The sequence below is a fragment of the Rhamphochromis sp. 'chilingali' genome (genome assembly GCF_963969265.1).
Source record: "Rhamphochromis sp. 'chilingali' genome assembly, chromosome: 6".
Taxonomy (NCBI): domain Eukaryota; kingdom Metazoa; phylum Chordata; class Actinopteri; order Cichliformes; family Cichlidae; genus Rhamphochromis; species Rhamphochromis sp. 'chilingali'.
In genome coordinates, this window is record NC_137933.1 from 22,410,855 (window position 1) to 22,438,100 (window position 27,246).

At 39.6% G+C, this 27,246-nt stretch overlaps 1 protein-coding gene across 1 annotated transcript in view; it reads right to left on the reverse strand.

The window, feature by feature from the left end:
- mrvi1 (murine retrovirus integration site 1 homolog) overlaps positions 1-27,246 on the reverse strand; it is a 33,159-nt gene that overhangs the window by 5,526 nt on the left and 387 nt on the right. Inside the window, exons 4-24 of the mRNA XM_080884352.1 lie at positions 24,816-24,909; positions 24,610-24,735; positions 24,460-24,515; positions 23,485-24,196; positions 22,587-22,734; positions 18,561-18,589; positions 10,254-10,472; positions 7,952-8,058; positions 7,812-7,873; positions 6,923-7,096; positions 6,700-6,777; positions 6,525-6,550; positions 6,218-6,274; positions 4,586-5,017; positions 4,284-4,362; positions 3,647-3,764; positions 3,522-3,552; positions 1,491-1,631; positions 1,145-1,276; positions 374-524; positions 122-171 (exon numbers count right to left, since the gene is read on the reverse strand). Coding sequence (XP_080740478.1) covers positions 122-171; positions 374-524; positions 1,145-1,276; positions 1,491-1,631; positions 3,522-3,552; positions 3,647-3,764; positions 4,284-4,362; positions 4,586-5,017; positions 6,218-6,274; positions 6,525-6,550; positions 6,700-6,777; positions 6,923-7,096; positions 7,812-7,873; positions 7,952-8,058; positions 10,254-10,472; positions 18,561-18,589; positions 22,587-22,734; positions 23,485-24,196; positions 24,460-24,515; positions 24,610-24,735; positions 24,816-24,909 — 3,022 coding nt within the window. The remainder of the gene's footprint in view (positions 1-121; positions 172-373; positions 525-1,144; positions 1,277-1,490; positions 1,632-3,521; positions 3,553-3,646; positions 3,765-4,283; positions 4,363-4,585; positions 5,018-6,217; positions 6,275-6,524; positions 6,551-6,699; positions 6,778-6,922; positions 7,097-7,811; positions 7,874-7,951; positions 8,059-10,253; positions 10,473-18,560; positions 18,590-22,586; positions 22,735-23,484; positions 24,197-24,459; positions 24,516-24,609; positions 24,736-24,815; positions 24,910-27,246) is intronic.

The window sequence follows — 27,246 nt, forward strand, 5'->3', positions numbered from 1 at the left end:
ATGACAATCAGCCAAGTGGTTGAATCTTTATATTGCTTGTTTTGTCTGACTGGCAGTTGCACATCCAAAACCTGTGCAACAACGTGAAGCAGAAAAAAAACACAAAAAATTCATTGCTTACCTTTCCAGGGATGAGGGGCATTGGTCTACATGGACGTGGAAGTCCATCGTCTTTATAAAGAGAGACAAAGAACCAGCATTAATAAAGCACAGTAACCATTTAAATGCTGATGTTTCTCCCACATCGACAGTAAAGCTGCTCAGTAATGCAGCATTAGTACACTCCAGGCGCTGTGGGAATTTCCTAGCGGAATATACGAGTGAAGATGAAGCCAGCAGCGGTGCTGAAAAGGGAACACAAGTGTAATCTTACCTCCAGGGTCTACAGACACTCCGTAACGAGTCGAGTTCTGGTTGGCCAGCTTCTTAAACTCCATGAGCTCTGCATGGTCCTTCTCATACGTCCTCTTAAGATTTTCCACATACTGCATCATAACCTCTGTGGCCTTGTTCATACGCTTCTCCTGTTAGACAATAAAACCAGTCTAAGCAGGCTTAAGTTACAGCATGAGCACAAAAACAAGAGCTTCCACTAAAAAACTGTACATAGAGAGGAAATCATTCAACAGATGTACAAACCAAATACACAATAACCTGTGTATTTATGGATTTGTCCAACATATCTTTGACTTCTCCCATCATGTTGCTGATATTTTAAGTGAAGTTAAATGTTTTTAAAGGTGAATTAATGACACTATAAATAAACTGAAAACACACAGATTATTTATTTGATATTATGGGAAAACACAAACAAGTATTTCTCTAAAAATATCCACACTCATCATGAATGAAAAAGAGGAATTAATAGATTGCTATTAATAGATTGGTAGCTGTACACAAAAGCAATGATTCATCTGATTGATTTGGGGTTTTAAATAGCTGAAGCTCTTTTCCTGATGTTTTCATTAGCTGGCCTGAGGTCAGCCATGACATCAGATAAAAATCCTTCAGCATAATTTAAAAAACGCTGCCAAACAGGCATTCCTGGAGTACCAGTTGTTTAAACAATAAGCTGTTTCGTGTATTTTCGCAGCATGTTTCACTAAATTGTATAAAATTCTCATTCGTCTGTGTGTAACTGCACCTGGCGAACTGCGCCCACTATCTCTGCTCTGCTGGAGAGCCGTGTGGCAAGCCTGTGCAGCACTGCTACCGTCTCTTTTAGGCGCTGATAGGCTTCGCGCTGCTCCAGGTTCTGCCACATCGGCGCAGTCATCTGCAAGAAACACAACATGTTGTTGCAAATCTCAGGAAGAGAAAGTGTGCGTCCTTTATTGCACCTGAATTAACTCAGGCAAGAAAAATATTTACTGTGGGACACGTCCAGGAAACATTCAATAAATGAATGAGCACTAAAGAGCCAGGGGGAAATCTCCTTTTGTTGTAAGTTATCATCTATCTTACATCAGCCTCTGCTTTCGAGGACCAACCTTTAGCGCTCCTTTGAAGTCGTCTAATTCTTTTTCCGTGTCCTCCTCAGTCAGGTTCCTCTCCCTCTCTGACTGCTTGAGTCGCGTCTCCAGAGTGTAGTTGTCATTACGAAACGCCAGTGACAGCTGGACGAATGCATTCTGTAGAAAGAAAGCTAATGCAGTTCAACACTCAGATTAAGAAACATATTAAAATGAAGGTGAGCTGCCTGTGATCGCAACACATGAACTCATTGTAAATAGTCATAGACGGGAGTCGGTGCACGCGGTTACTGATGTGTGAGAATCAAGCGTCCCTGAGATGAGCATGGGGAACAAACTGTGAGTGTGGCATTCGACCTCTTGATGTTTTGTTATGTTGATCAAAGCTAATCTGCAGAGGTTTTTCCAACATACACGCCTGAGAGGAAATCTATGACCTCTGACTGTCCTGATCCAGACACATCCCAGAGGGAGCAGCGCGAGAGGCTATAGTCCGGGGCTTACAGCGTCACAGATGCCTGGATTTTCTCCACAGGAAATCACACAGAGTCTCTTTGGACTGATCAGGAACAGAAAAACACTTTCCTGTTGACAGAACACCACCGAAGCCAGGCAGGCAACCTCTGATGACCATGTAATTGTTTTTGCATCTCTTGTATAATTTTACAACTTCCATGAGCAACTTTTACCCAAGAATATCCCCAGCAGGGAATTATAACGTTTTTATGATTCTAAGCATCTGCTTTGGGAACACAACAGGTTATTACAAACACTTGCACATGTACTTGAAAAAGCTCAAACCTGAGTGGAACAATCCATCTGCTTCCAGTGTTTGAACACAAGTCACTGTTCAAAGCAAACACTTTACTGCTGGCAGTCACTTTTATGATTTGCTATATTCTAACTCATGTGCAGCTAATCACTGTGGATAATTTAAAAGGCGCAAGTCAGAACGTTAAAGCAAATATGTCTTATTTGAAAAGGAACATTTGGAATCTGCTTAAACTTATGTTTCGTTTTTCTTTTCTTTGTTTAAAGAAGTAAATTACATTTTTAAATTGGTCGAGTCTCCACTCCCTTCAGGCTTCCAAACGTTACATAAGATAAAGTGTCTTTAGCTTCTATAGAAACATATTTGCTCATTTATTTGTGTAAACTGACTTTGTGCACAGAAAATATGTGAATGAGCTTCAGAAGTGCTGTTAGGTGGATTTTGTTACCATCATTTAGCTGTTTCCAGTCTTTTACTAAGATTAGTTATCAAACTAACTGCTGTAACAAAATTATTTCCCAAATTTGCAATAAATATTACTTTATATTACATCATATCGACTGGCATTATTAGGTAAAATTAGATTTTCACAGATACATCAGTATGGAAGTATTTATTGTCTATTTTCAGTCAAAGTGATGCTTGGTGTAGCCTCAAATCAGTCCCAAAGGTGCTCAGTTTCCTGTTCTTAGTGATAGGAGCGGCACCCAGTGTGGTATTCTGCTACTGTAGTCCATCTGTTTCAAGGTTTGATGCATTGTGCATTCAGAGATATTTGTAATGGGTGTTTTTTTGAGTTACTCTTGCCTTCCTATCAGCCCAAAAGCAGTCTGGCCATTCTCCTCTGACCTCTGATATCAACAAAGCATTTTCACCCAGAGAACTGCCACTCACTGGAAATTTTCTTTGAACAGACGATTGTTTGGAAAAACCCAGCAGATCAGCAGTTTCTTACTCAGACCAGCCCATCTGGCACTGACAACCATGTTACATTCAAAGTCTCTTAAATCACGTTTCCTCCTTATTCTGATGCAGTTTGAACTTCAGTGAGTCGTCTTGATCGTGTCTATGTCCCTGATCAATGCACTGAGTGCATGATTGGATATTTTCATTAATAACGTTTGAATTAGGTGTACCTAATGTAGTGTACACATGCATAAACAGAATAAGGGCCAGTGTGTCAGTATTGCTCCCTTTTAATTTACAGACTAAACCCCATTATCCATCCTCTTATCTAGTTCTTGGTGAGAATATAAATTCAGAGATCAGGTACCAACCTCAACTTCTTTTTCGCTGAGTGGAGGAGCACTGGAATGAAATGAGAGAATGGAAGCATTACTCATAACAGTGAGATAGATGGTTATAAATTAAATGTTAACTACAGCAGCAGGTTGTTACACACCAGCCAGGCAGACCCCGATGAAGTTTGAGTTTTCTCAGCATCAAGTCTGAAATGTTGGGCATGGCGTCGGATCTTTCATTTGTGTCACTGGTAGGTGTGTTCAGTGATGACGGCGAATCTGCAGACACAATGCTACACAAATTAGAGCTCAAAATTATTTCTGGAGAATAATTTAAGTTTAAGGTAATTTGATATCTTCTGTGCAAGCTGACATAAACCAAATAGGAGATAGGAGGAGAGTGTTGTTACTACTACTAGTCCCATATAAATACATCGATCTTTGGGTGGTCAAACCAGTTCTCACCGGAGTAAATTCCAAGCAAAATCTTAGTGATTGGACTTTTTAAAGTCTCAGAACATAAGCATAATTTCCTCTTTTCATCAGGTGCTCTGTGGTTCACAAGCTTTAACAATAATGCCATCTGCTGATAAAAAACGAGAGCACAAGTTTCCTTTCTGCTGCAGTACTGTCAGGGGTGGAATAGAGGTAAAAAAAACAGATAAGAAAGAAAAGAAAAAGTCGTCATTTTCTGAAGCGAATCAGATTTCAGGAAGTGCACACCCTCAGTGTGCTGAATGTGCTTCTGAAAGTACTTTCTGTCTTACACAGGGCAAGAGGGCAAACAAGGAGCGTCACCTTTTTCCTGTTCAGCAGCTTCGCTCAGCTCTGGTAACTTCGATCCTACGATGCTTTGGTTTCGCATTAGCTTGTGCTCCTGTGCGCGCGCACACACACACACACACACACACACACACACACACACACACACACACACACACACACACACACACACACACACACACACACACACACACACACACACACACACACACAAAACATTATGGCATTTTTATATAATTGTTACAACATTCTACCAAATGGACAGCTGGCACATAAAAAGAGGAAATGATAACAATAAGACTGAATTGCTGCTTTACCTCTCTGAGTTTAGACAGCTTCTGTGCACCCACCGGTGGGGTGGGGAAATCCTTGTACCCCGAAGTCTTTAAGCCAGCATCCTTGGGCTTGTCTGAGAAACTGTCCTCAGTTTCTGAAGGGAAAACCGGGGCTCCATTTCTAGAGTTAAGACTGCCTACAGCATCCCAGGAAACAGCTCTCATTAGTGGTGGAAAGGCCCCAATAGTCTTAATCTCTGCTGTACACGGTGCCTGTTGAGTAGAAGGTCTGGGCACAGGCTTGGCGACCCCTGTGGCTGGAGCCTGGTTTGGACTTCGATTTGACTCGTCTGATTTGTTGACAACTGTAGGACTCTTGGGTTCACCGTTTTTCTGAACAGCAAAACGAGGTGTGAGAGTCCCCGAGGACACTTTCCTTTTGTCAGCTAACTTCCAGTCCACCAACAGCTTTCCCTAAAGTTGGCAAGATATGAGAGAAATACTGTATGTGCATTTCATCAGGCATTAAAGCGGTTGGATAACACTCCAGTTGGACATGTTGGTGCTTCATAAGAGAAGCTAGGGTAGCACTACAGCATGCTTGTGAGGACAAACTAATAGTTAGAAGCTGAGATTCAGAGTATACTGTCCTGTGAAAAACGGAGTATACCCTTACTGCTTCCACAGGAATTAAGAAGGTAAGCAGCAGCCATGTGCTATTATTAAATACACTTAATCAACTGATCATCAGCAAGTGTGAGCACCTCTATAAAAGCAGAAGCTTTGTCAGTTCATTAGTTTGTTATTAGTTTATTATTAACACAATGCCACAGTTTTTCCAGGAGTGGACGTCCCAGTGCAGAGCTTAGGCCGTGCAACACTCCGAGAACCTAAAGAAAACCTGGAGGCTGTCGGTGCAATCCCTCCGCCTCTTAGTGAATACACATATGGCACAAATGTTAAAATTCTAGCTGACTCCCTTTTTGAGTTGTTGCATTCATTGCATGCATTAGTATTGCATAGAATTGTATAGTTAGTAATTAGTACCTTTTTATCTCTTAATTTTTACTTAGCATGTTATTTATTTGTAATTCCTAGTTTTATATCTCTTGGAGATATATCCTTTATATATTCATAAATGGAACGTTGGGGGGGGGGGGGGGGCCTTAGGGTGAAACAGCATTTTGGTACACTGTATACTGTGTATACTACTGTATTGACAATAAAGCTCTTGAATCTTGAATTCAAAGAGATTTTCAAAGATGTGACCTCTGACCGTGACCTTGAGTTCAAAGAACTCATCATTACCAAACAAACTTGAAGCAATGTGATGCAGAGCGGGCCAAAATTCCTCCACAACGCTGTGAGAGACTGATAAAGATAAAGATTTCGAGGTATTGCTGCTAGAGGCGTCTCTACAAGCCACTGAATCAGGACTGCATAGAGTCCTGTGAAGTGTTTCTTTTTCACATGACTGCACAGCTGAGGTTGGTGTGAAATTCAGACAACAGACAACTTATAATATATACCTGAGAATAACATAATAAATCTTGACAAAGGTCACAGGGAGGCGTTTTGAATCTTTCAATGATCAGTTGTGTTTTTCCTCGTCACATTTGACATTTGAGTTTTGGTGTGTAAATAAAAAAAACACAGTAAGCCTGTTGATCGTACCTCCTGGTTCTGGCTGGTTGCATCAGGCTGCTCCCTCCCTGGAAACACCTCCTGATACTACAAGAGATAATAACAACTTTCTTCTGTTAAAATTTACTAACCTGATTAAAATTTGCCCAATGGTGATTTTTTTTCTTTGTTTTGTTCTGTTTTTTTTTTCCAGAGACAATGTTCCACTTCATATAAAGCAAATTAAATAGAGGAACATTTAAAAAAACACACACAAAAAGAGCCAAATGTGGCAAACATGTCATACTTCACACCACTGTGGGTGAAAGCTGTTTAACAGTGAGATCAGTTTCTTTACCTGGATCGTCTCCGAGGGTCCTGCTGCTGAAAGAGCAGAAAACAACTTACAAATCATCTTCACCAACTCAAGGAGTGAAAAAATGACGCCAAATTAGGAAAAAGGTTAAAAATGAGGAGTGTAGTTTATTGTTAATAAATCCAAAGAATCCAGACATGAGACAGAAAGCACACACCGGTCTGAGGGGCCACAGTAAGTGAGCTGCTTCTCGATGAACACGGTGAGGATGATGGCGTTGGAGTCGGTGAAAGACCTGAGGTAGCGGGGTTGTGAAATAAAAATTGAAGCTATAAACATCTTTAATTTAAATGAAACGCTCAGACACCAGCTTCACACTCATAAATCTATGTGCAATGTTTTAGTTTCTATGTTTGTGTATGTTTGTGCGTGCGCGCTACCTGTGGGCGAATCAGTGAGGCTGCTGGTGGATCGCCGGCCTCGGCGTGTCAGGAAGCGATCGCTGACCTTCTTGGCCTCTTCAAGCAGCTCCAGGTTCTTCTGTCGATCCTCCTCGGAGAGCTGCAGCTCCGGGAGCGGATCTTTCACCAGGTCAATCACATTACCTGTGCTGTCTGAGAAAGATAATACACACGTGACACACAAATGCACACAGACCCATAAAATTTCTGCTTGTTTCTGGTACCAAAATATAAGCAGATAATATGCCGTAAAAAACAAAACAAAACACAAAATTAGGCTTCAAAATATATCAGATCAAAAGTGTATGCTCTGTTATATCGGAGCAGCTGTGTCTCAAGTGTATTTATGTGGGATTCATTGGTCTAAAATCTCAAAGCAAGGAATAATTCACGGATGGATATGAGCCAGGAAATCAGGTGATGAGTGCTCGCCAACTTGGGGATGATTTTATCGTCTCCTCTTCTCGGAAACGGGCAACAAGCTAAACATCAAAAGTAATCAAAGCGCCAAAAGCATTTCAAGCATGTGTGAGTCTCAGGATGCAGATGACCAAACTTAGTCTTAATGTTGTAAGAGTTCTTGTGTATCCACGCACAGTGAGAACATTAATTTATCTTTATACATCGCTGGACAGGTCTTTCAACAAATCTGATTGAAATATCTTTTATATAAAAAAAGTCACTGTGAGAAGTCGCGATTTGACACAGTGTTAAAAATGTTTACCTAAGAACGGTTTAGTTATGGAAAAACACTTAAAAATAAAGTGGAAATTTTTTATATGGTGCTGCACTACATCAAATAATAACTATTACATCATAACACTGTAAAAACTACAGTGATGTATGTGTGTTTGTGTGATTTACCCACCAATTGTGGTGATGGGCACCCCGGGGGAGCTTCTGACCAAGCGAGCTCTGGGACTGTGTGGTCTGAGAGAGAAAACTGTGATGATCTGGAAATGCTGTCTCTGTTTCAAATTAAAATTGAGAAAGCTACTGGACGATTACCTGGCCTGTTCCAGCGGACGCCCATCCTGATGGACAACCTTAGCCTGCTTTGGGTAGACGATGGTGGGCGCAGTCATGACAACAGCTCGACTTTCACCTGGTACTAACTGTGCAACACAAAAAAACTTAAGTGTGCATCACTTAACACATCAGCCAGTTTGTGATATTAGATTAAACACAACCTTAATAAGGAGCAGATCTTTTTAAATTAAGCTTGAACTTACACAATAAAAGGGTTAAAGGTAGATTTTGAACATTAACTTAAACCTTAAACTACATATTCCAAAAAAACAAAAAAAGAGCCAAATTTCAACAAACCAGTTTAAATCTGGCACTAACAGGAGAATATTGATTTGACCCACTTAAGCACAAAGAGGTCTGTCACCTCTAGTAGGTTATGATGAACACTATTGTGGAATAGCTTCAAAAGGCTGCTAAAGGTAAGTACGCAAATAAATACAGACTGACATGAAACCCTTATTCTTTGAGAGGTGCTCTTAAAGCTTATCTTTGCAATAGATTCTTGAAAAAGGAGTCTTTCTGCTGCAGACAGGCTGCTGATTCACCGTGGCTCTGTTCCTATAAGGGTGGATACTTTTATTGTGTTGACTTATGCACTGAAGATTATATTACACAGTTTCATTACTTTCTTCAGAGATTTCTTATCTAGCTTGTGTGTTTATGAGGTAAAGGTCACTGTTCTCTGAGGTTTAGCCTGTTTAACTCTTTATTATCTCTGGGATAATTAATGACTCAAACTCGGAGTCTGCCCCATTAAGATCTGTCCTTAAAGTCTTTGAAAGCATTTCTAATCTTTATATATTTCAAGGGTGAGATCGCTCAAATGGCACACAGATAAAACTTCTGATTATTACCATTACCATCACCACCAGCCTATCACAGGGCTAACACAGAGAGACAGACAACTATTCACACTCACGTTCACAGCTATGGCCAGTTTGCCTAATCCCACTAACTGCATGTCTATGAATTTGGGAGGAAGCCGGAGTAGCTAGAGAGAACCCACGCAGACATGGGGAGAACATGCAAACTCCACAGAGAAAGACCCAGGATATTCTTCCTGTCAGCCAACAGTGCTAATCTCTATGCCATAAATACTGAAAAAACTAATAACTCAGACAGATCAATTAAGAACAAACCCCCCCAAAACATAACCAATCACAGGGATCAGGACAGGAAATGCTACTGATGTCACAGAAAAATGCAGTAAACTCTGGTGTTTTAAACACAATATCATTTAAAGTAGTGATGTTTAGCTGGTGGGGGTGGGGTAGGGGAGTCATGTGACATTAAACAGACATTAAACAGATAGAGGATGTGGTCATTGAACGGGAACTCAAACCATGGCTCCAAACCTGAGAGCCCAGTCCAACTCTGGTAAACCTGAGTGGACTTGTCTCCCCGAAGAAGTTCTTAAGCATGTTTTTTTTTTATCCTGTTGTATTTAGCTTCATAAGTAATTTTAGATATAAAAATGACTGAGGCCTTGATCTATGTGACCTCACAGCGGGCAACAGGCATCACTGGACAGCTACATTTCCACTATAAGGAAACTACAATCATTTAAGTTGTACAAAATAGTGACATATGCCTCTATGCAAGTTTTTACAATACTTTTTTTTTAACGATAAGGAGCAAAAGACCTGCATTTATAAACTTTGCCACACATTTTCTTTTAAAAGTTGGTAAATTGCTTTTTCCCATCTAACCAAAGGGCTCAAATTTGTCACAAGGGACATGAAGCAGATATTTTACAGAGCCAAGGTATTTGTCAGATAGTAAAAAAAATCCTGCTGTGCAAACGTAAAAGCAGCTTTTACCCTTTTTTAAACACCTCACTTTACCTTGGCTCAGGGAAAGTTATTATGACAGCCGAAGTGACTTTCAAAGAATCGTAAAGCATTCATCAGTCACCGGAATGAAATTCATTTCCAAACATTTAGTGGGAAATAACTAAAACATGAGTGCAAAAAAAGGAAAGTATGTACCAAATCAGTTGCCAAAATTTCACTTTGTTAACTTCTGTCATTCTTTGCAAAGCACTGCCTTGGTCTGACAACAGCAGGGAACATTTGTGACAGAAGAAGGCTTAGTTAAGGAAAATGTTGCTTTGCTCTCACTTGAAAAGGAATGAATCAGTGACTTCTTCAGTGAAGGAACTTTTTTCTGAGGGAAAACTCAACATTGATAAAAAAAAATTCCTTTCAGGGCCAAATGAAGTATGAAGTCAGATGTTTTACCTAAAAACAGAATATCAAACAGGGACAGCAGCTGCACTTACTGTGCTGGGAGAGCTCGGGGAACTGTCCATCTCTTCTGGAGAGTCCTCCTCTTCCTCAGGCAGTGTGGGCATGGCCGGGTGCAGAGAAGGGCGAGAGCGGGTGTGCGGGAAAACAAAAGGGGTCTCAGCAGCAGGCGAGGCGTCACCGGACTCCTTGAAGTTACAGTCACTTTGTTCGAGAGGAGATGTTTGCAGCAAGTCTCGCTCTTCTTCCTGGAGCTATAAACACACAGAAAACCAAATACATGCATTTTAAGCATGATTAGAGGCATGCTGAGGAGAGCTCCTTCCGATCAGCAGCAGTTATTAAACTAGTACTTTAGCCACTTTTCTTTCTGCCTAACCACAGCTAAAAAAAGGATAAACCAGAACTAAGAAAACCATTGCACTGCACAAACAACTCCCAAAATAGCTCCATTCTGCACATTAGTGAGATTTCCCAGCATACTGTACATACGCATCAGAAATGAAATCACCGTGACTCACATCGGATGTATGGGTTTTAAACTTTCATGTGAGCATGATGATTTCCAGCCAGAGCATCAGGAAGCGTCAGAGAATAAAATAACATGAAACATACCAGGAGTTCATATTGGGAGTTTTAACAGGAGCAACAAGACTTCAAGGAATGCTTCCTTATTCACACAGAGTCACCACAGTGGGTAGCTCTGCATTTTCGATTTGGTAGATTTTTATATCAGATGCTTTTCCTAAAGCAACACCAAAGGCATTCCTGTCTGCTTCCAGGATTGAACAGGAGAGCTGTTGCTTGTTCGGCAAATGCGTAAACCACTACACCATGAAACACTTAAAAAAAAAAAAGAAATCCTTCTTTGTCTGGTTCATGATCTTAATGACACGCTGTCTAAATTCAAAAGAAACAACATGCAGCATCTCTGCTTTACAGCACAAGTGACTGAAATCACAAACAAGCACTGCTCACGAGTGAGCCTGCAATGTTTCATGTGCTTTTCTTCCCACACTGTGACTTTCAGCAGGCGGTTACTGTTTTGAACACAAACAGTGACTGGGATGCGCTTTGTTGTTATAAAACGCTGCTACAGTCAGTTTAACTTGCTCTCACAGGCTGAATGAGGCAACGAGCTCCCGAGGGGCAGCGCAAAACAAACAGAAGGACTTCTAGATAAATTATGAAAAAATGATTTAGTGGATGGTGGATGGAGGATTACTGAGAGGAAGAGACTCATGTCTCATTCACATGAAGGCAATCAAAGTCAATTAATTAAAGCTTTCCTGACTAAAATTATACAGTGCTGCCAAAAAGTATTTGCCTTCTTCCTTTTTTAATTTTGCATATTTGTCACATTTACATGTTTCAGATCATCAAAAAAACTAATATTAGATAAAAGTTACCCATGTTACTTGCAGTTGCAATTATTAAAAAAGACTAATCCAAGTTCAGTTTCACTAGTCACACCCAGGCCTAATTACTGCCAGATCAAGAAATCACTTAACTAGAACCTATCTGACAAAGTAAAATAGGGTAAAAGATCTCAAGAAACACCACATCATACCAGGATCTAAAAATCAGCTGAGAAACAAAGTCTATCTATTTGAAAAGTATGACAAAGCCATTTTTAAGGCTTTGGGACTCCAGTGAACCACATTGAGAGCTTATTATTCACTTATTCACAAATGGAGAAAACCTGAATAGTCGTGAACCCTTTAAAGAGTGGCTGGCCAACCAAAGAGCACATTGACAACTCATCCAGAAGGTCACAAAAAATCAAGAAGAACATCTAAAGATCTGCCGGGCTCATTTGCCTCAGTTAATGTCAGAGTTAATGATTCAACAATAAGAAAGAGACTTGGAAAAAATGGCATCAAAGGAGAAAATCACTGCTGAGCAAAAAGAACAGAAGGGCTCAACTGACATTTGTGAAAAAAATATCTTGATGATTCCCAAGACTTTTGGGAAAATATTCATAGACTGTTGAGACAAAAGTTAAACTTTTTAGTGGTCCACCTCTGGTTTTGGAGTGGCCTAGTCACAGTCGAAGCCATTAAGGCTCAAAAACTCTCTGATGCGGCTGAATTAAAACAATTCTGCAAAGAAGATTGGGCCAAACCCCCTCCACAGCGATGTAAAATTGGCATTGGCAGCTATTGCAAACACTTGATTGCAATTCTTGCTGCCAAGCTTGGATTTGACTAGGGGCATTTACTTTTTTCACACAGGGCCAGTTACCAGGGTAATATTTTTTTCTCCTAATTAAATTAAATCACCATTTAAAAACTGCATTTCATATTCACTCGGATTATCTTTGTCCATCCATCTTTTCTGCTTATCTAGATCAGACAGCTGGAGCCTATCACAGCTGCCACAGGAAGCCAGTCTGGTGCAGGGTCAACACATAGATACAGTCAACCTTTCATATTTACAGTCATCACCAATCAATCTAAGCTCATGGATGTTTTTGGACTATGGGAGAAAGCCAGAGTACCAAGAGAGAACCCAGGCAGCAGACCTAACCATTTCACCACCGTGCCGATATCTTTGTCTAATATTAAAATTATTTTGATGATCTAAAACATGTAAGTGTGAAAAATACACAGAGATATAACAACATATGGGCAGCATTAAGAGGAAAAAGCCAACTGCAAACAAACTGAAGCAGGATTTAGTTTTGAGGAGAATGAAAATGAGAAAAATGCCTCAAATTTGCCAATTATATAAAAACCTAAATAATCTTGGCCCCAAGATAAGACCCAAAGAGCAGGGAACGATCAGCGAACATGAATTTAAATGAGTGCAAAGATTAGTGTAATCATCAAAGCTGAAGCTGTAAAAGCTGTGTAATCAAAATTTATGATGCGGCTCCTGCAAATGTGTACATGTAGAATATTTTATTAAGAGAAGAAAACAAGGCTGTTTGATTCAGTATATATCATAGTGGTACATGTGAAAACAACAAAACTATTAATCAATTCTCAATAAATGACTTTTAAAAACCACCATGTATTCATTTTACAAAGTGCTGTCTTATTGAGTCAAACAAAAATGTAACAAAACCACATTATCACCACATCTGATGTTCACACTGGAAAAATAATAATTTATTTGTTTCAGGTCTGAGCTGTTTGAGCTGATCTTTACCATGGACACTGCAGCAGTTACCTGGCTCCCTGAGCTACAAGCCAACCTGACTTGATGCGTGCAGCTTGTTTGAACCATTGTTTGAACACACAGCGCTTCCCTTTTCAGTAACAAATTTATGCAAATCACATGTACTGTATTTTTAAACCACTCTGCGGAGGAGCACGGTGCACTCATGATCTACACAACTCCTGTGTGTGCTAATGTGACGCACACATTCATTTGATTTCACCAGAAAAAGAGAAATTTACATAGGTCCAATCAGCACAGATGTGAGCCTTCTTACTGCCTTCTCTTTCAAATCACGTGCAGCAGCTTTGAATAATATGCGCAGGAAAGTGGAAGGTGTGATGAATGAATGGTTATTTCAGAGGTATGGCATGTGGCCGTGTGATGGACGAATCCTCTGAGAATTCAAGGACAAAATATGCTGAGTGCTGCTCAGTGTCATCACAAAGATGACAAGATCTTGGGAACATATGGGGACAGAAAGGCTGTGAGTCACTGGGGAGGAAATGGGTTGTTTAACTCCTCCCTGCGAGCAGCAAGGACGTTTCCTGAATGCAGGGACAGTGTCATATGCGACGGAAGCATTTAAAACAGATGTTTTTATACTTTAAAGCGATATTTCACTTTGGCAGAAAAGAGTTAGACAGATACTGGTTGCTTTGTTCTTGAGGAGAGCCAGGACGTTTTTATCTTCTTTTTTTTCTAATTCTGTAATTAACTGTCTTAAGTCTTCAGGTGCTATTTATAAATTTAGAAGAAAAAAACAAGTTTGAGGTCCTTCTGAGTTACTCACAAATGAGCTACTGGTTATTTCTAGCTAACTGCTCTTGAACTTACTGAACTCATGAAACTATTTAATTTTGTGCAAAGATTTTTTATTCAGCCATAACCTGATTTGTTTCTAATTATGGACAGAAATATTTAGACAAAGAATTTGAACAATAAAGGAATCAATGATTATGTTTTTGTTAAGGCTCGCTGTGAGGCAGGCAAAGTAGGATCCAAATGGAAATAAAAATACAAACTAAAGTTGCTCAGCAACAAATAAGCCATGGCAAGGAATCTTACTGAGAACACATGAGGGAGAACATGTCAAAGAGCAGAAGGAAACTGTGGACATAAATACACACCAGGTAATTAGGGAGCAAGAAAGCTGAGGTAAACAAGACTCAGGCGAACAGAATCCAACTAATGAGACAAGGGGAAGCAAAACTAAACACACCACAAAGGGGACAAGGGACTATCAAAATAAAACAGGAAATAACAACCACTCAATCCAGGAGTACGACATGTGAACTTGAAACAGGAACAGGATATAAACAAACATGGGGACATATCCGACTGGGGACACAGAAAGGGATTACAAAAGGTGATATAAAATATAAAATATATAAACCCCAAATACAAGATTATCAGAAATACAAAACCAGAAAATCCCAAGCACCCTAGAAACTCAAAACTCTGGGTCCAAGACCCAGGGACCAAGAGGAATTGTAAGAAGAAGCCCAAACAAAGTCAACCTACTCTGCAGGAGGTTAAATGGTGTGGTGTTTATTCAGCAGACCGAGAGACTGAGATAAATATTGCATAGTAACTGAATCACTCTAATTATTTCCTGCAAAGGGGGGGGGGGGGGTGAGAACACAGGGGCCCGAGTGGCAATAGTTAAAGACTTCTTTCCTTTACTTGCACAAAGAGAAGTAAAACAAAAGTACTTGTTGATTTCATGAGGAAGCTTCATTTTGCAGCGTACTGTAGTGGTCACTTTTTCTGTGGAGGGAGAAATAAGGACCAGCATCCTGCTCCCCTCCTCCTGTTACATAAGCTCATTCCCTCTAGCCAGATTTGTTTAAAATTTGGTTGTGTGAAGCATAGAGCACAGGGCCAACAGAGGAAGTGGTTACCACGCAGTCGCAATCTGAGATAACAAGTCAGAGGAAGTGTCAAAAAGAAAAAATGGATTGAATGAGGGAGCAGACTAAATCCACAGGCTTCAGAAAATGCATGGTCACATATGAAGGCGCAGGAAACATGAGACAGAGTTTCACATGCAAACAAAAAACACTTTATGTAAACTCACACCAACAGTTATCTAGAATATCATTTACCCACAAATATTCATGCACATGTTTGTTAAGGCTGCAGAGACCATAACTAAACTGAAACTGCATGCGTCCACCACTGTGGATAGTCCACTGTGACCAGCCGATCATCTAAACCTGTCCACAGAGAGCATGCACCTTACCTGAGTCGGGTGCTGTAGTGCTGTAGAGAGAAACACACACACACACACACACACCGCGGCTGATCTCTCCAAGTCAGACCGACTTCCCACAGTCAAAGCGTCACCCTCAGCCTTTCCTTCAGAAAACTCCTCTACCCTCAGGGCTTCTCCTTCCTTCTCCCGTCCCCTCTGTTCCCTGTCTTTTTTCAGCAGCAGCCTCTCTTTCACTCCTGGGAGCTTTGACCATTTAAGGAGAAGGGCTCTGTGAGCTGCTGTGCAGTGTGTGTCTCTCTGTGTGTGTTTGTGTGTGTGTCAGACCGCTGCTCCCCTGATCATCCCTCAACTTAACTTAAAGCTGAAGAAAGATACAAAATGATGTTATTGTTGCTTCAGAGTTTGTGTGTGTAAGTGTGTTATTTTTTCACTTTTTACTTTGTCAGATGCGTAGGACACTTTTTTGCATGTTGTGGTACGTTTGCATGTTTGTGAGAAACTGATGGATCGATTGTGCCTGCCTGAGCTGTGTTTACTCTGCTGGCTAGGAGGAATCCATGCATCCACTTCCAGGCTCTTGAGGTCCATTAATGTTTGGTAAACTGCCCTTCCAAAGCTTCTGTTATTTGTGCTACTTTGTCTTAAAAGTGCTGAAATCATCTTGAGTTTTGATGGTATAAAAAAGGAGGACAGCAGTCACATTGTTTGTATGAGTACAGCTGACTTTTACAGCAAATTACAGCATAAAATTTTTATTTAACATGGGCTTAAGTCTTAAGTAATCATGTGTGAAGGAAACAGTTGTTAAAAGGAGGAACTTGTGATAAAAAGTCAGCTGTTTTCCTTATTTGATACGACTATTGCGATGATTATCTTAATGCTATTTTGCCAATAACATTCTGCTGTTTTATTAAGCAGGCAATGATGATGATGATACTAGAGTCTACAAATAAATTAAAATAAATTATCAGATTATTGTTGCAGACAAACTAATTCCTATTTTACCCTTTTAGCAGGTAATTATTTAGTCCATCTGGTGACTAAACAATTACCTGCTATAAGGGTTGCTCCTGGGGTGGGTGGGGATTTTGTGTTTCAAAGGGTCACAAAATAACTTGTGATTATAATTTTATCTTCGTATGAAAAAATAAGTACACCCCAGGATTCAGTAGCTTGTAGAAATACCTCTGGCAGCAATGACTTGAAGTATGTACGGCTTTAACAGTGTTTCATATCGTTGGGGAGGAAATATGGCTCACTTATCTTGAAGTGTTGCTTCAGTTCATTGAGTTTTATGGGCATTTTGCATTACGCACAGCTCTGCTGACACCTTGCCACAGCATTTCCATCAGGTTGCAACACCTTTTCTTTTTCAGCCACTCTCTTGTAGATTTGCTTCAGGGCTCGGGATCATTGTCTCGTTGCATGACCCAAATATGATGATGTTTTCATTTGTCCAAAGGACATTGTTCCAGAAGCCTCGTGGTTTGTCCAGATGCAGCTTTGCAAACCTTAGCCATGCTCTTCTTTTTAGAGTGAAGAGGCTTTCCAAACAACTCACAGTTCTTTCAGTCTATATCTAATTGTACTGACATGAACTTTAACATTTAACATGCTAACTGAGGCCTGTAGAGTCTGAGAAGTATTGTACTGTCTGACCTTGGGGTGAATTTGCTGGAACCTCCACTTACTGAAGAACGCAGCATTTTGTAAACACACACCTGAATGCTTGAGACCAGCAAACTGCCAAAGCCTCCACTTTTCCAGAGAGGCTCACAAATGCTGATGATCGATTAGACAAGGTCATTTGATTATCAGCACCTGGCTGTGACATACCTCCCTAAATCCTCTGGAAGCAATACTTACATTTTTGCAGGTCTGTATAGAGTCCTGTGAAAAATACATTTTTTAAACAGTTGTATGTACAGTCTAGTAATTTGGCCCTATTTAAAGCCAACCATTTGTATAATTTCCTATCATCTGCCAGAGACGTCCTACTCATTACATACCCCTTGCCAAGTGATGAATATTACTCACTTTACTTTATCTGGTTTTAATGTGTTTTTATTTAAAGCTTTTTTTCTTATATACTGGTTGTGCTGTAAACAACCAGTATGATACACCACCAAGTTTATAAGACACTATTATGTAACTTTAAGTAGATAAGTGTTAACTTTAATAGAAAATAAAGGCAGCCATAATAATATAAACTAGCTCCACAAGAACGCATACTTCTTCCGAAACATATTTTACCACAGTATCTCATCAGCTATCGTAAAATAACGATCCTAGCATATGTATCTATTTTTGCATGTTTGTATGTTCCTTATTTCCTCCTAGACGAGTGGACCAAACTTGATAAATCTTTGCTGAAACACTGCTCTAGGTACTCTGACTGCAAGCATCTAGATGGCAGACACAAATATTTTATAAAAAATATATTTGTATGTTTGATGGTTCAACAGTGAACTAAATGGGATTAGATTAGATGCACAGTGCATCATAACATGATACTATACCTTTATAGGACAGGGTTTTTCAGGTTCATTAAATGTTTGTGTCCTGCTTCTACATGTTCCATTAGGAGATAAAAGTACACTGTCACTTATTTTTAGGGCAACTAGAGTTTATTTAAAGAGTAAAAAAATATTATTATTTCCCTTTTAAAGAAGGGGCTAGAAGTAATATTCAATGAAACAATCATATGAAGTACAAACAGCTTATAACTGCTACTAAAACATTAGCAGAAATCAAATTTAGTTATTTTTAATCATGGCCTAAAGTCAAACGAAGCAGTCACACTTTATCTTATATTGGCAGCCAAACATATATACACATTTCTCACAAGTCACTTCAAAAACCATAAAAGACATAATAATCACACCTAACCTTCAGTTCTGCCTCTCAAATATAAAACAATAGTGCATTTTACAGTAATGGAACAGAAGGAGCGCTTACTTACCGTGCTGTAGCTGCTTCCTCCTGTGCCACCTGTGAGAACCAGAGCACAGACAGAGAAAACAGATTGATTTGCATTTAACAGGAAAGCATGTGCAATGCAAATGTCAGGGGAGAGTTAAAAAAAGAAAAGACTAAGTGAAACATGCAGAGAGAGAGAGAGTGAAAGAGACAGAAACAGAAACAGAAAACAAATAGGGAAGAAATAAATTGAGTTTTCTGCTCTGTGAGGCTCTTGCCAGCAGCATGATATTCATCAGGTTGACAGAACTACTGGAACTCCCGTTTCAGGAAGTATGTTCCCCACAAACCACCTTGATAACTAGGGGCAACAATAACCTGGCAACCTTAAGTGCATGAGGTGTTTGAGCCGCTGGTTGAAAGCTCTTGTCTGCTGCTTTAGGGGCTCCTGATACCAGGCAAAGGGTTTAAAATCAGCAACTTTCAGACAGAAGCACCCTCAGAGCTCAAAATCAAAGTGTCACTTTAGAGGTAATGAAAGAGCTGCTCAAGAACAAGTATTATTCCTGCATAAGAAGACACAAAGGGGGATACAGTACTAGAAACACTCTCAACTGGGTTTATGTTCCAGCTGTTGAATTGTAGCTTATGAAAAAGTGCAAATCAGACTCTGAAACATTCTGCGTAATGCAATGCAGTCATTCACAGCTAGTATTTACCTTATAAATCCTTTCACAAGTCCATGAGGGAGAAAAAAAAACGTGGACTTTTTTTTTTCCTCGCCAGATCAAATTCTTTCTATTAGTGGAAGAAGAGTTCAACCTGCCTACAAATGAATTCACACTCCAGCTTCCAGCTGTTATTTCCACCTTTCTCTCACCTAAAGATTGCCCCGCGAAAGAGCGCACCGTTTACAGCCACCACATACCAAGCAGAGCACAGAGACCCACTGCTTTTCTAAATTATTTACATTCAGGCTTCAGGGGATCTTTAAGCTTTAAGTAACCTGACTGTGCTTTGTTTTAAACAGAGACATATAACTTAAAAGCAGGTTGGTATGCCTAGTGTTCATTTAGTATCCCAGATCAATGCTTTATTAGTTCTAGGAAGACTGAAAAGTGTATAAAATAGTTTTACAGCCACCAACACAGGCACTGCAGCACTCAGAGACATTTAAAACCTGAATATTTATTATTCTTAATCATACTGTTTGCTAGTTTATAATGAATGATATGAATGATAGAGAGTTGCTCAGCAGGTTCACCAATACAGTCCACAATAAAAAACCCTAGCTGATGGAGTGCTATGATTATTCCTCAGTGGGATGAATTTCACTGATTTTAGTCATATGATCCTTAACACAAGATGGTTTTTATACACTGAAATAATTCCTGCATGTTGACTGAAATGAGATGATAAATATGGCATAGCTTTCCACAGACTGTATAAAACGATCGAAGCAGTTAACTTAAATGGGAAGTTGTTGTGTATAAAGTTGAAACTTGCATTCTTTCTAATGGCTAGTCAGGCTAATTTGGTAGCAAAAGTCTGATCTTACTGAAAATTAACCATTTTTCACTTGATTTATGACATTAGTAAACACTGATGTTGTGCGAGGGTAACACACCAATAAGCCAATAAAGAAATAAACTGAGCAGAAGTGAGTTCAGCTTATTGGCGCGACCTTCCACCACAGTCCCAGTTTCTCGTGTAAGCTTTGGCCTCCTGCATTTTGTAACTCATTAAAATACATGAGTGAGTGCAGACTGCAGTCCTGTCAGCTTCTCAGTTAGATCTACTTCTCAGTTGTGCAGCATTCATCTTGCTTAAAACACACTGCAAAAGGCTGAGTGTTCAGTTGTTCTCTTAGCTACGTTTGTGTTAAGTTTTGCTTGTCAAAACTACCATCCATAATCCCTCAGGACAACATTACAGAACAGTTCTAACTAGCAAAAAGGCGTAAAAGGGATTATATAGGTTATATAGAGAAAGAGATTATATGGGATATAGTCTTTAGTTGTATTGAAGTTTTATATGTGTGCATGTATGAATGTGGAGAGAAAAGAGACGTCCTCATAGTGACAGTTTACTATTACACACTATTCAAATCAACAGACGTCAAACAGAACAGAATAACCTTTATAACCATGTAAGATAAAGTGTTTACTGTTCATTCTGACGCAGCCTTTGCCCGTGTGGATGCAGCTTCACATGCTAAGCAAAAAACAACCATAAGTGTACTGGAATATAAACTTTAGATGGGGGGATAAAATAAACAATTGCACACTGAGGCAAATACTGTAAGTTCATTTAACATCGCATGAAAATATAAATCCACCCACTGGTTCACAGGAGTTTCTACAAGCTCCAAACTCTGTATCACTAATAAACAGTTACATGTAAGACTGGCTTGTTTTTGAGAAAGCAGAAAGTGGAAATATTTGACCTTTCTTGACAAGATGGGACACAAGTGACCTTTGCTTTGGCCAAAGTACCTACCGCAATAATACATGTTGCGGTAGGTACTTTAGTGTACACATTAGTGAACAGATGTATGTAACATACGGTGTCCTTTCTGATTTCTTCTTCTTTTTTTGCATATTTCTCACACTTAAATGTTTCAGCTCATCAAACAAATTTTAATATTAGTCAAAGATAACCTAAGATGATGTAAAATGCAGTTGGTAAATTGTGGTTTTATTTCATAAGGGAAAAAGCAATCCAAGCCTACTCCTAAACCTAATAATTGTATGTACCACCCTTTGATAACTGATCATGAGACATGCTGGGGGTGAATTTTGGCCCACTCTTCTTTGCAGAATAGTTTTAATTCAGCCACATTTGAGGGTTTTTGAGTATGAATGTTTTTTTGAGGTCGTGCAAAATCATCTCAATCAGATTTAAGTTCAGACTTTGACTAGACGAGACTACTACAAACCCTTTAAGAAATAGACTTACTGGTGTGTTTGGGATCATTGTCCTGCTCTCTGAGCTGATGAATGGAGATTCTCATTCAGGAGTTTCTGGTAGAGAACAGAACTCATCCAGAACTCGTCCAGGTGCTGAAGAAGCAAAGCAGCCCGAGACCATCACACTACCACCACGGTGTTTGCCTGTTGTTATGATGTAAGCCAGATGTGACAGGACTCATCAGTTTCATCAGTCCACAGTTTTCTCTTTAAAAATTCTCCCATTGATGCCATTTTTGCTCAATCTGCAGAATCTGCAGTTCTTTAGATGTTTCTCTTGGTTCTTTTGTGACCTCGTGGATGAGTAGTTGATGTGCTCTTGGAGTAATCTTGGTAGGTCAGCCACTTCTGGGAAGGTTCTCCACTGTTCCAGGTTTCCTCTATTTGTGGATAATGGCTCTCACTGTGATTCAAAGCCTTTGAAATGACTTTGTAACCCTTTCCAGACTGATAGACGCCATTGACTTTGTTTCTCAGTTGTTTCTTTAGATCACTGAATGCTGTGTTGCTTTTTGAGATCCTTTAAGCTGCTTTACTTTGGTTTCTATTGTGATTTCTTGATTCAGCAGGTCTGGAAGTGATCAGCCTTTGGTGGGGTTGGTGACATTGAACTCAGATTTCCAAAAAATGCAGTTTATTGCAGTTAATTCATGATTTAAACAGGGAACAGTTAGTTTTTCACACAGGACGAGATAAGTTTGGATTGCTCCTTTTCCTTTAATAAATGAAAACATCATTTACAAACTGCATTTTGTATTAACTTTGGTTATATTTGTCATATATTATTTTTTGATTATCTGAAACGTTTAAGAGTGACGTTAAGCCTCTAAAAATATGTTTGTAGAAAAAAAGTACTTGAACTTCAGTGTGTTTACATAAAGCATTAGTCTACGTCCTCTGCTTTTCCCCATGCCCCATTTTGATAGATATCATACACTCCCACCAGAGCTCTCCGCTTCCCCCTCACTGTACCAGCTGCTGTGTGCACAGTTTATTTCCAGACATCCTCAGGGATTGCCATTATAAAAGGAAGTAGCTTTAATTAATGTGCATCTAACAGAACCACATTAACACAGAAGATGGATCTCTGATATGCATACCATTCATGGACTTCTGTGGAGGCTCACTGACTTCTGGGTTTAATGGAGGTGCAGGAGGAGAACGCTCTGTTCCACACGCTTCCTCGGGTTCAGCCGTTAACCGTGTGGCATCTGCTTCATGATCATTTGGCAAATTTAGATCTGGAGACTTCAGGAAAATACAGACAAAAACAACTGATTGCTACTGTTTCCACTGGATTACAAGTAAAATAGGTGATGGGCTTTAAGGCTGTACACATGAAAAATTTGTGGAACACTTTGCTAAATCCTGTGAGAATGTTTATGTGATCCTGCTGATTGTGCTACTGCATTACCACAGAAAATGCAAATAAATGAGCATTGCTCTTTTTTGGAAGTTGTTTGGAATCATCCGCTTCCAACAGTGGATCATAGCGCAGGTAAAAATAGCAACAAGAATAAAATTCTACTGACCAATAAAATGTCCATTTTTCCATAGAAATAATACATTAGATTGAAATAAATATTTTATAGAATGCTGGTGGGAATTCTTCCACGTGGTTTTATTTTATTTAACCCTTTCACGCATAGTGCTCACTACAGTGGACAGCTATTCAAAGGCTGTTTTCTTGTGTTTGTGTCAGTGTTGATGGTATACTTGCACATAAACCACTACATTGGACACTGATGTGTCACTCCATATCCTGTCACCCACTGGTCAGTGGACTGATTAAGTGAACATGTAAAAAACTCTTTGAAAAGTACATGTTTTAAAAAAAATGAAGTTCAAAAATCTTTTTTCATGCCTAAAGATGAATAAAAATACTTAAGAAAAAAATCCTGATTGAGCTTGTCATAATTGTGCGTGAAAAGTTTAAATAAAGATACAATTAACTTTGATTTTATGTAAAGCAGAGATGGGTTTCTAACACAGACAAACCTGAGTTGGAGCATTTTCTGTGATCCTGGCCTCCAGCATGTTTAGCTCCTCATCAGTGTTTGCAGCTCTCCCCAGAGCCTCCTCCACCCTGTGAGTAATCCCTTCCATCCTCACTCTCACCTGGCTCACCCTCTGCTCGCTCTTCCTCACCAGCTGGGCAGTCTCCAACGCGTTGTTGACCATCGCCTCCATCCTCCTCAGGGTTGCCAGAAGCCTGTCTGTGGTGTCCTGCTCTGAAGCTGCTCCGTCTGTGATACTAACAGGATCTGTGACCACTGAAGCATCCTTCTGATCTCTCAGCTCTTTCGCCGCAGTTCTGTCTTCTTCTTTTCTCTCTGTATTGCTTCCTTTGTCAGTATGAAGAACTCTATTGGTGTTTTTTTGCTTGGTGTGCTCCTGTGACGATCTTAGTGATGCTTGCAGGTGGCAGACCTGCTCCCTCATATCAGTGATCGTCTGCTCTGCTTCCCTGAGCTTTGCTTGCATCTCAGAGAGCTCCTGAATTGACTTAATGTCTTTACTTCGGACCTTAGCCCCCTCTACGCTGAGGGCTTTCCACCACTTCGCCACAGCCACCTTCTTGGCCTCCTTGATGGGAATCTGGCTCCCACTCTGACTTTCCTTTTGTTCCCTATCCCAGGCTCTCTGCTGATCCTCCACCTTCTCCCCTTTATCCTCCCACACATACTTGTACAATTCGAGCTCCTGCAGCCTGAAACCACCACCACCGCTTTATAAACATCACTGTAATGTCTATAGTTACTAAGGGGTACTAAAAGTGCACTTATCCCTGATACGGTCTTGCACACGGAAGATGGTAACTGGTATGATTATGTAATGGAGATGCCCATAAATACACTGTAAAAACCAGACACTCGTTTTATTAGCTTAGCTTCTCAGAAGAAAGACTAACATCAACCAAAACCAATCTGTTACCATAAGAGGAGAAAGGGAGGTTACAAAAAAATCACATACACATTGAGAAGCTGCTGCTTGATTCTTGCCTGTTGCTGTTGAGGAAAAGGCCTCTCCTGCATTTCCACAGGAGCACAGTCCTGTTTGTGAGAGAAGACGAGTGAGATTTCTTAATATGTACATTACTGCTATAATGAACATCATCCTCACCCTCTCGAGATGTTTATTGTGAAGAAGGTGAGCTATTTCTGCACTCGTGATCCTTTGGATGATGCTTTGAATATCGTCGTGCGTGTGGGATGGGAGACTTATATCATCTAAAACTCTGTGATGTTCCTGCAAATGAAGGAAGCATGAACTACATGAAATGAGCGGTGCTGTTAAAAGATAATCTGCAGGCAGCAAGCATTACTGACCTGCTGCATATCCTTCATCTCACTCTGCAGAGAGCGATGGTTTGGAGGCTCACGACTGTAAAGTCCCTGAGGGCTGATACAGTGTCTTTCATACCTGTCAGAATTCAGCAGAAAAAAAATCACTCATTCATAAACCATGTGTTTTGTTAAGATAATTTATAAATTTTTCAATTCACATTCACAGTGCCTGAAAAAGTAAGCCAGTGTATAAGTGCCAAAAACTGCAGTTGCACAAAATGGCCAGTTGAGGATGGCTGCAAAAGGGAATCAGTTTACATAGACATACAGCTCACATAGAAAGTGGCATGTGCTTAGAGCAAGGGTGTCAAACTTATTTTTCATGGCGAGCCACATGCAGCCCACTTTGGCCCTAAGGGGGCCGAACCATCAAATCTCCTTTTCTTTCAGCGTGAAGAAGTCACATATTTAACTGTTTCTACATGATAAAGAAAAAACTGCTGTGACAAAGAAAGGAATCCGTCAGCACAACTCTGGACTTTATAGAATTACACAAAAGTTTCTGTAGCTCATTGCCCAGACTGTCCAGTTTCATTGGCTTTGTTTTGTTTTGTTATAGAAAGAAATTTCTGTAGTAGAAAGTAAAAAAAACAAAACAATGAAACTGTAATTGTTTATTGATTAATTACTTTGTGTAGTATGAATGACCATAAGATAGGTTGTTATCAATAAAGATGTAAAAGTAATAAAAGTAAAGATAAAAGTCCTTAATTTATGCTTGTTCTTGTTTTTGGTGTGCAGCAGATCAAACAAGTTAAGAATTAGAAATGACTTCAATCGCACATTTAGGCCTCTGAGACTCATTGAGACACTCTGAGGCATGGTTTTGTGGTAGCATTTTTTTATTCAGTAATTTCAAAAACCTTATTTTTGTGCAATTACCACTATACTGGGGAGAACACACATGAGGTTTAAGGCCCGGACAAGTTAGAAACCTTTTGTCCTCCACGATGGAAAATGGCTGAAAATAAAAACTGGGATCACTTAAGGCCAGTTCCTAATTTTATAGATTCTGCACTTTCCAATATAGTTGAAATCCAGCCAGATGCTGCTCATTTTACATTTCCCCTCTTTCGTTTTCGTTCCTTCACTTTTTTCTGACATGCTAGCAGTAAAATACGGTGTTGTGCCAAAAAGTGATTTCCGGTATTTGCCAAAAAATTATTGATGGAATTTAAGCTGTTTTGGCTTGTTGACCTAAAATCTGTCAAAGCTTCTCTTGTGGAGAACATCTAGTAATTTAGAGCCAAAAAGAACATTCCTATCGCGAAGCAGCTGCTGCAATCAGTTTTTGGCAAAGTGACTTTTATTATTGGGGTAAAAAGTGTCGTTGAAATTAAAAATGTGTTTTTCTAAGGAGATCTAACCAAGAGGGCAGCAGAAATTGTAAAAATAACATCACAGTTTTATAAACTTACTTGAAGTGACGAAAAAGGACAGAACCGATGATTATATGGGTACAATTACATCATAAAGATACTTCCAAAACAAGTAATTTCTTTATTTTATATATAACCTCTTCATAAATCCTTTTTATTACAGTCTATTTACTAATATAAGTAAATACATTAGATTTAAAAAAACAAACAAAAACATAGAAAATCACTTTTTGGAAGACGATCAGTTTTTGGCACAACACTGGCTCCCCCTGTCTCCCTGTGTACCTGGCCTATACCATCACGCTTCCTGTCATCAGAACGTCTGCCCCCCTTCCTTCTGTCACATAATGGTATGACCCCAGTCGCTCTTTGCATGTGATTGGTCGCATCTTGTGCCCATCAAAATAAAGCTACTCACTCGCTTGGTTAATTCCATTAAGGATTAAAGTTATGCATTATTTATGCTAGCACATCAGCTTACTAGTGGGCTAACTGATGTGGGATTTTGTGCCTTTAGGTTATTAAGGCAATTGTCTGACAAATAAGTTTCATGTACAGCTAATTTTACTAACAGCCTGTCCAGGAAGTCTGCATTCTCTCCCCGGTTTTGGGGAGTAAAATTCTAGCATTTTTATTTTTACTTTTGCCCAATTAGGAGCTACTTGTGTCTGTGGATGCAGTAACGCCAAAATTGATGGTTCAAAGTGAGAGCTATGCTGGTAGCTACCATAGTGATAGTGATACCATAGTGATAACTACCATAGTGATAAGCTATGCTGGCTATATCCATCTTTTATTTCCAGACATGGATATTACTCGTGTTAGAGAGTCGAGATTTCCCAGTCTCTGTTGCTCTGATTTTCATCCTCCCTTTTTAAAGCTACAGTGCAAATCATAACACAGTTTGCCACTCAGTTTAATAGCGTAGTATTGTGCTAAACTTGATTCTCCTATAATTCTCAGAATCATATGAATCTCAAAAGGAGCCCTTTTGAGAAGTGAAAGCAACAGTCAGCACCATGTTACATTTATAA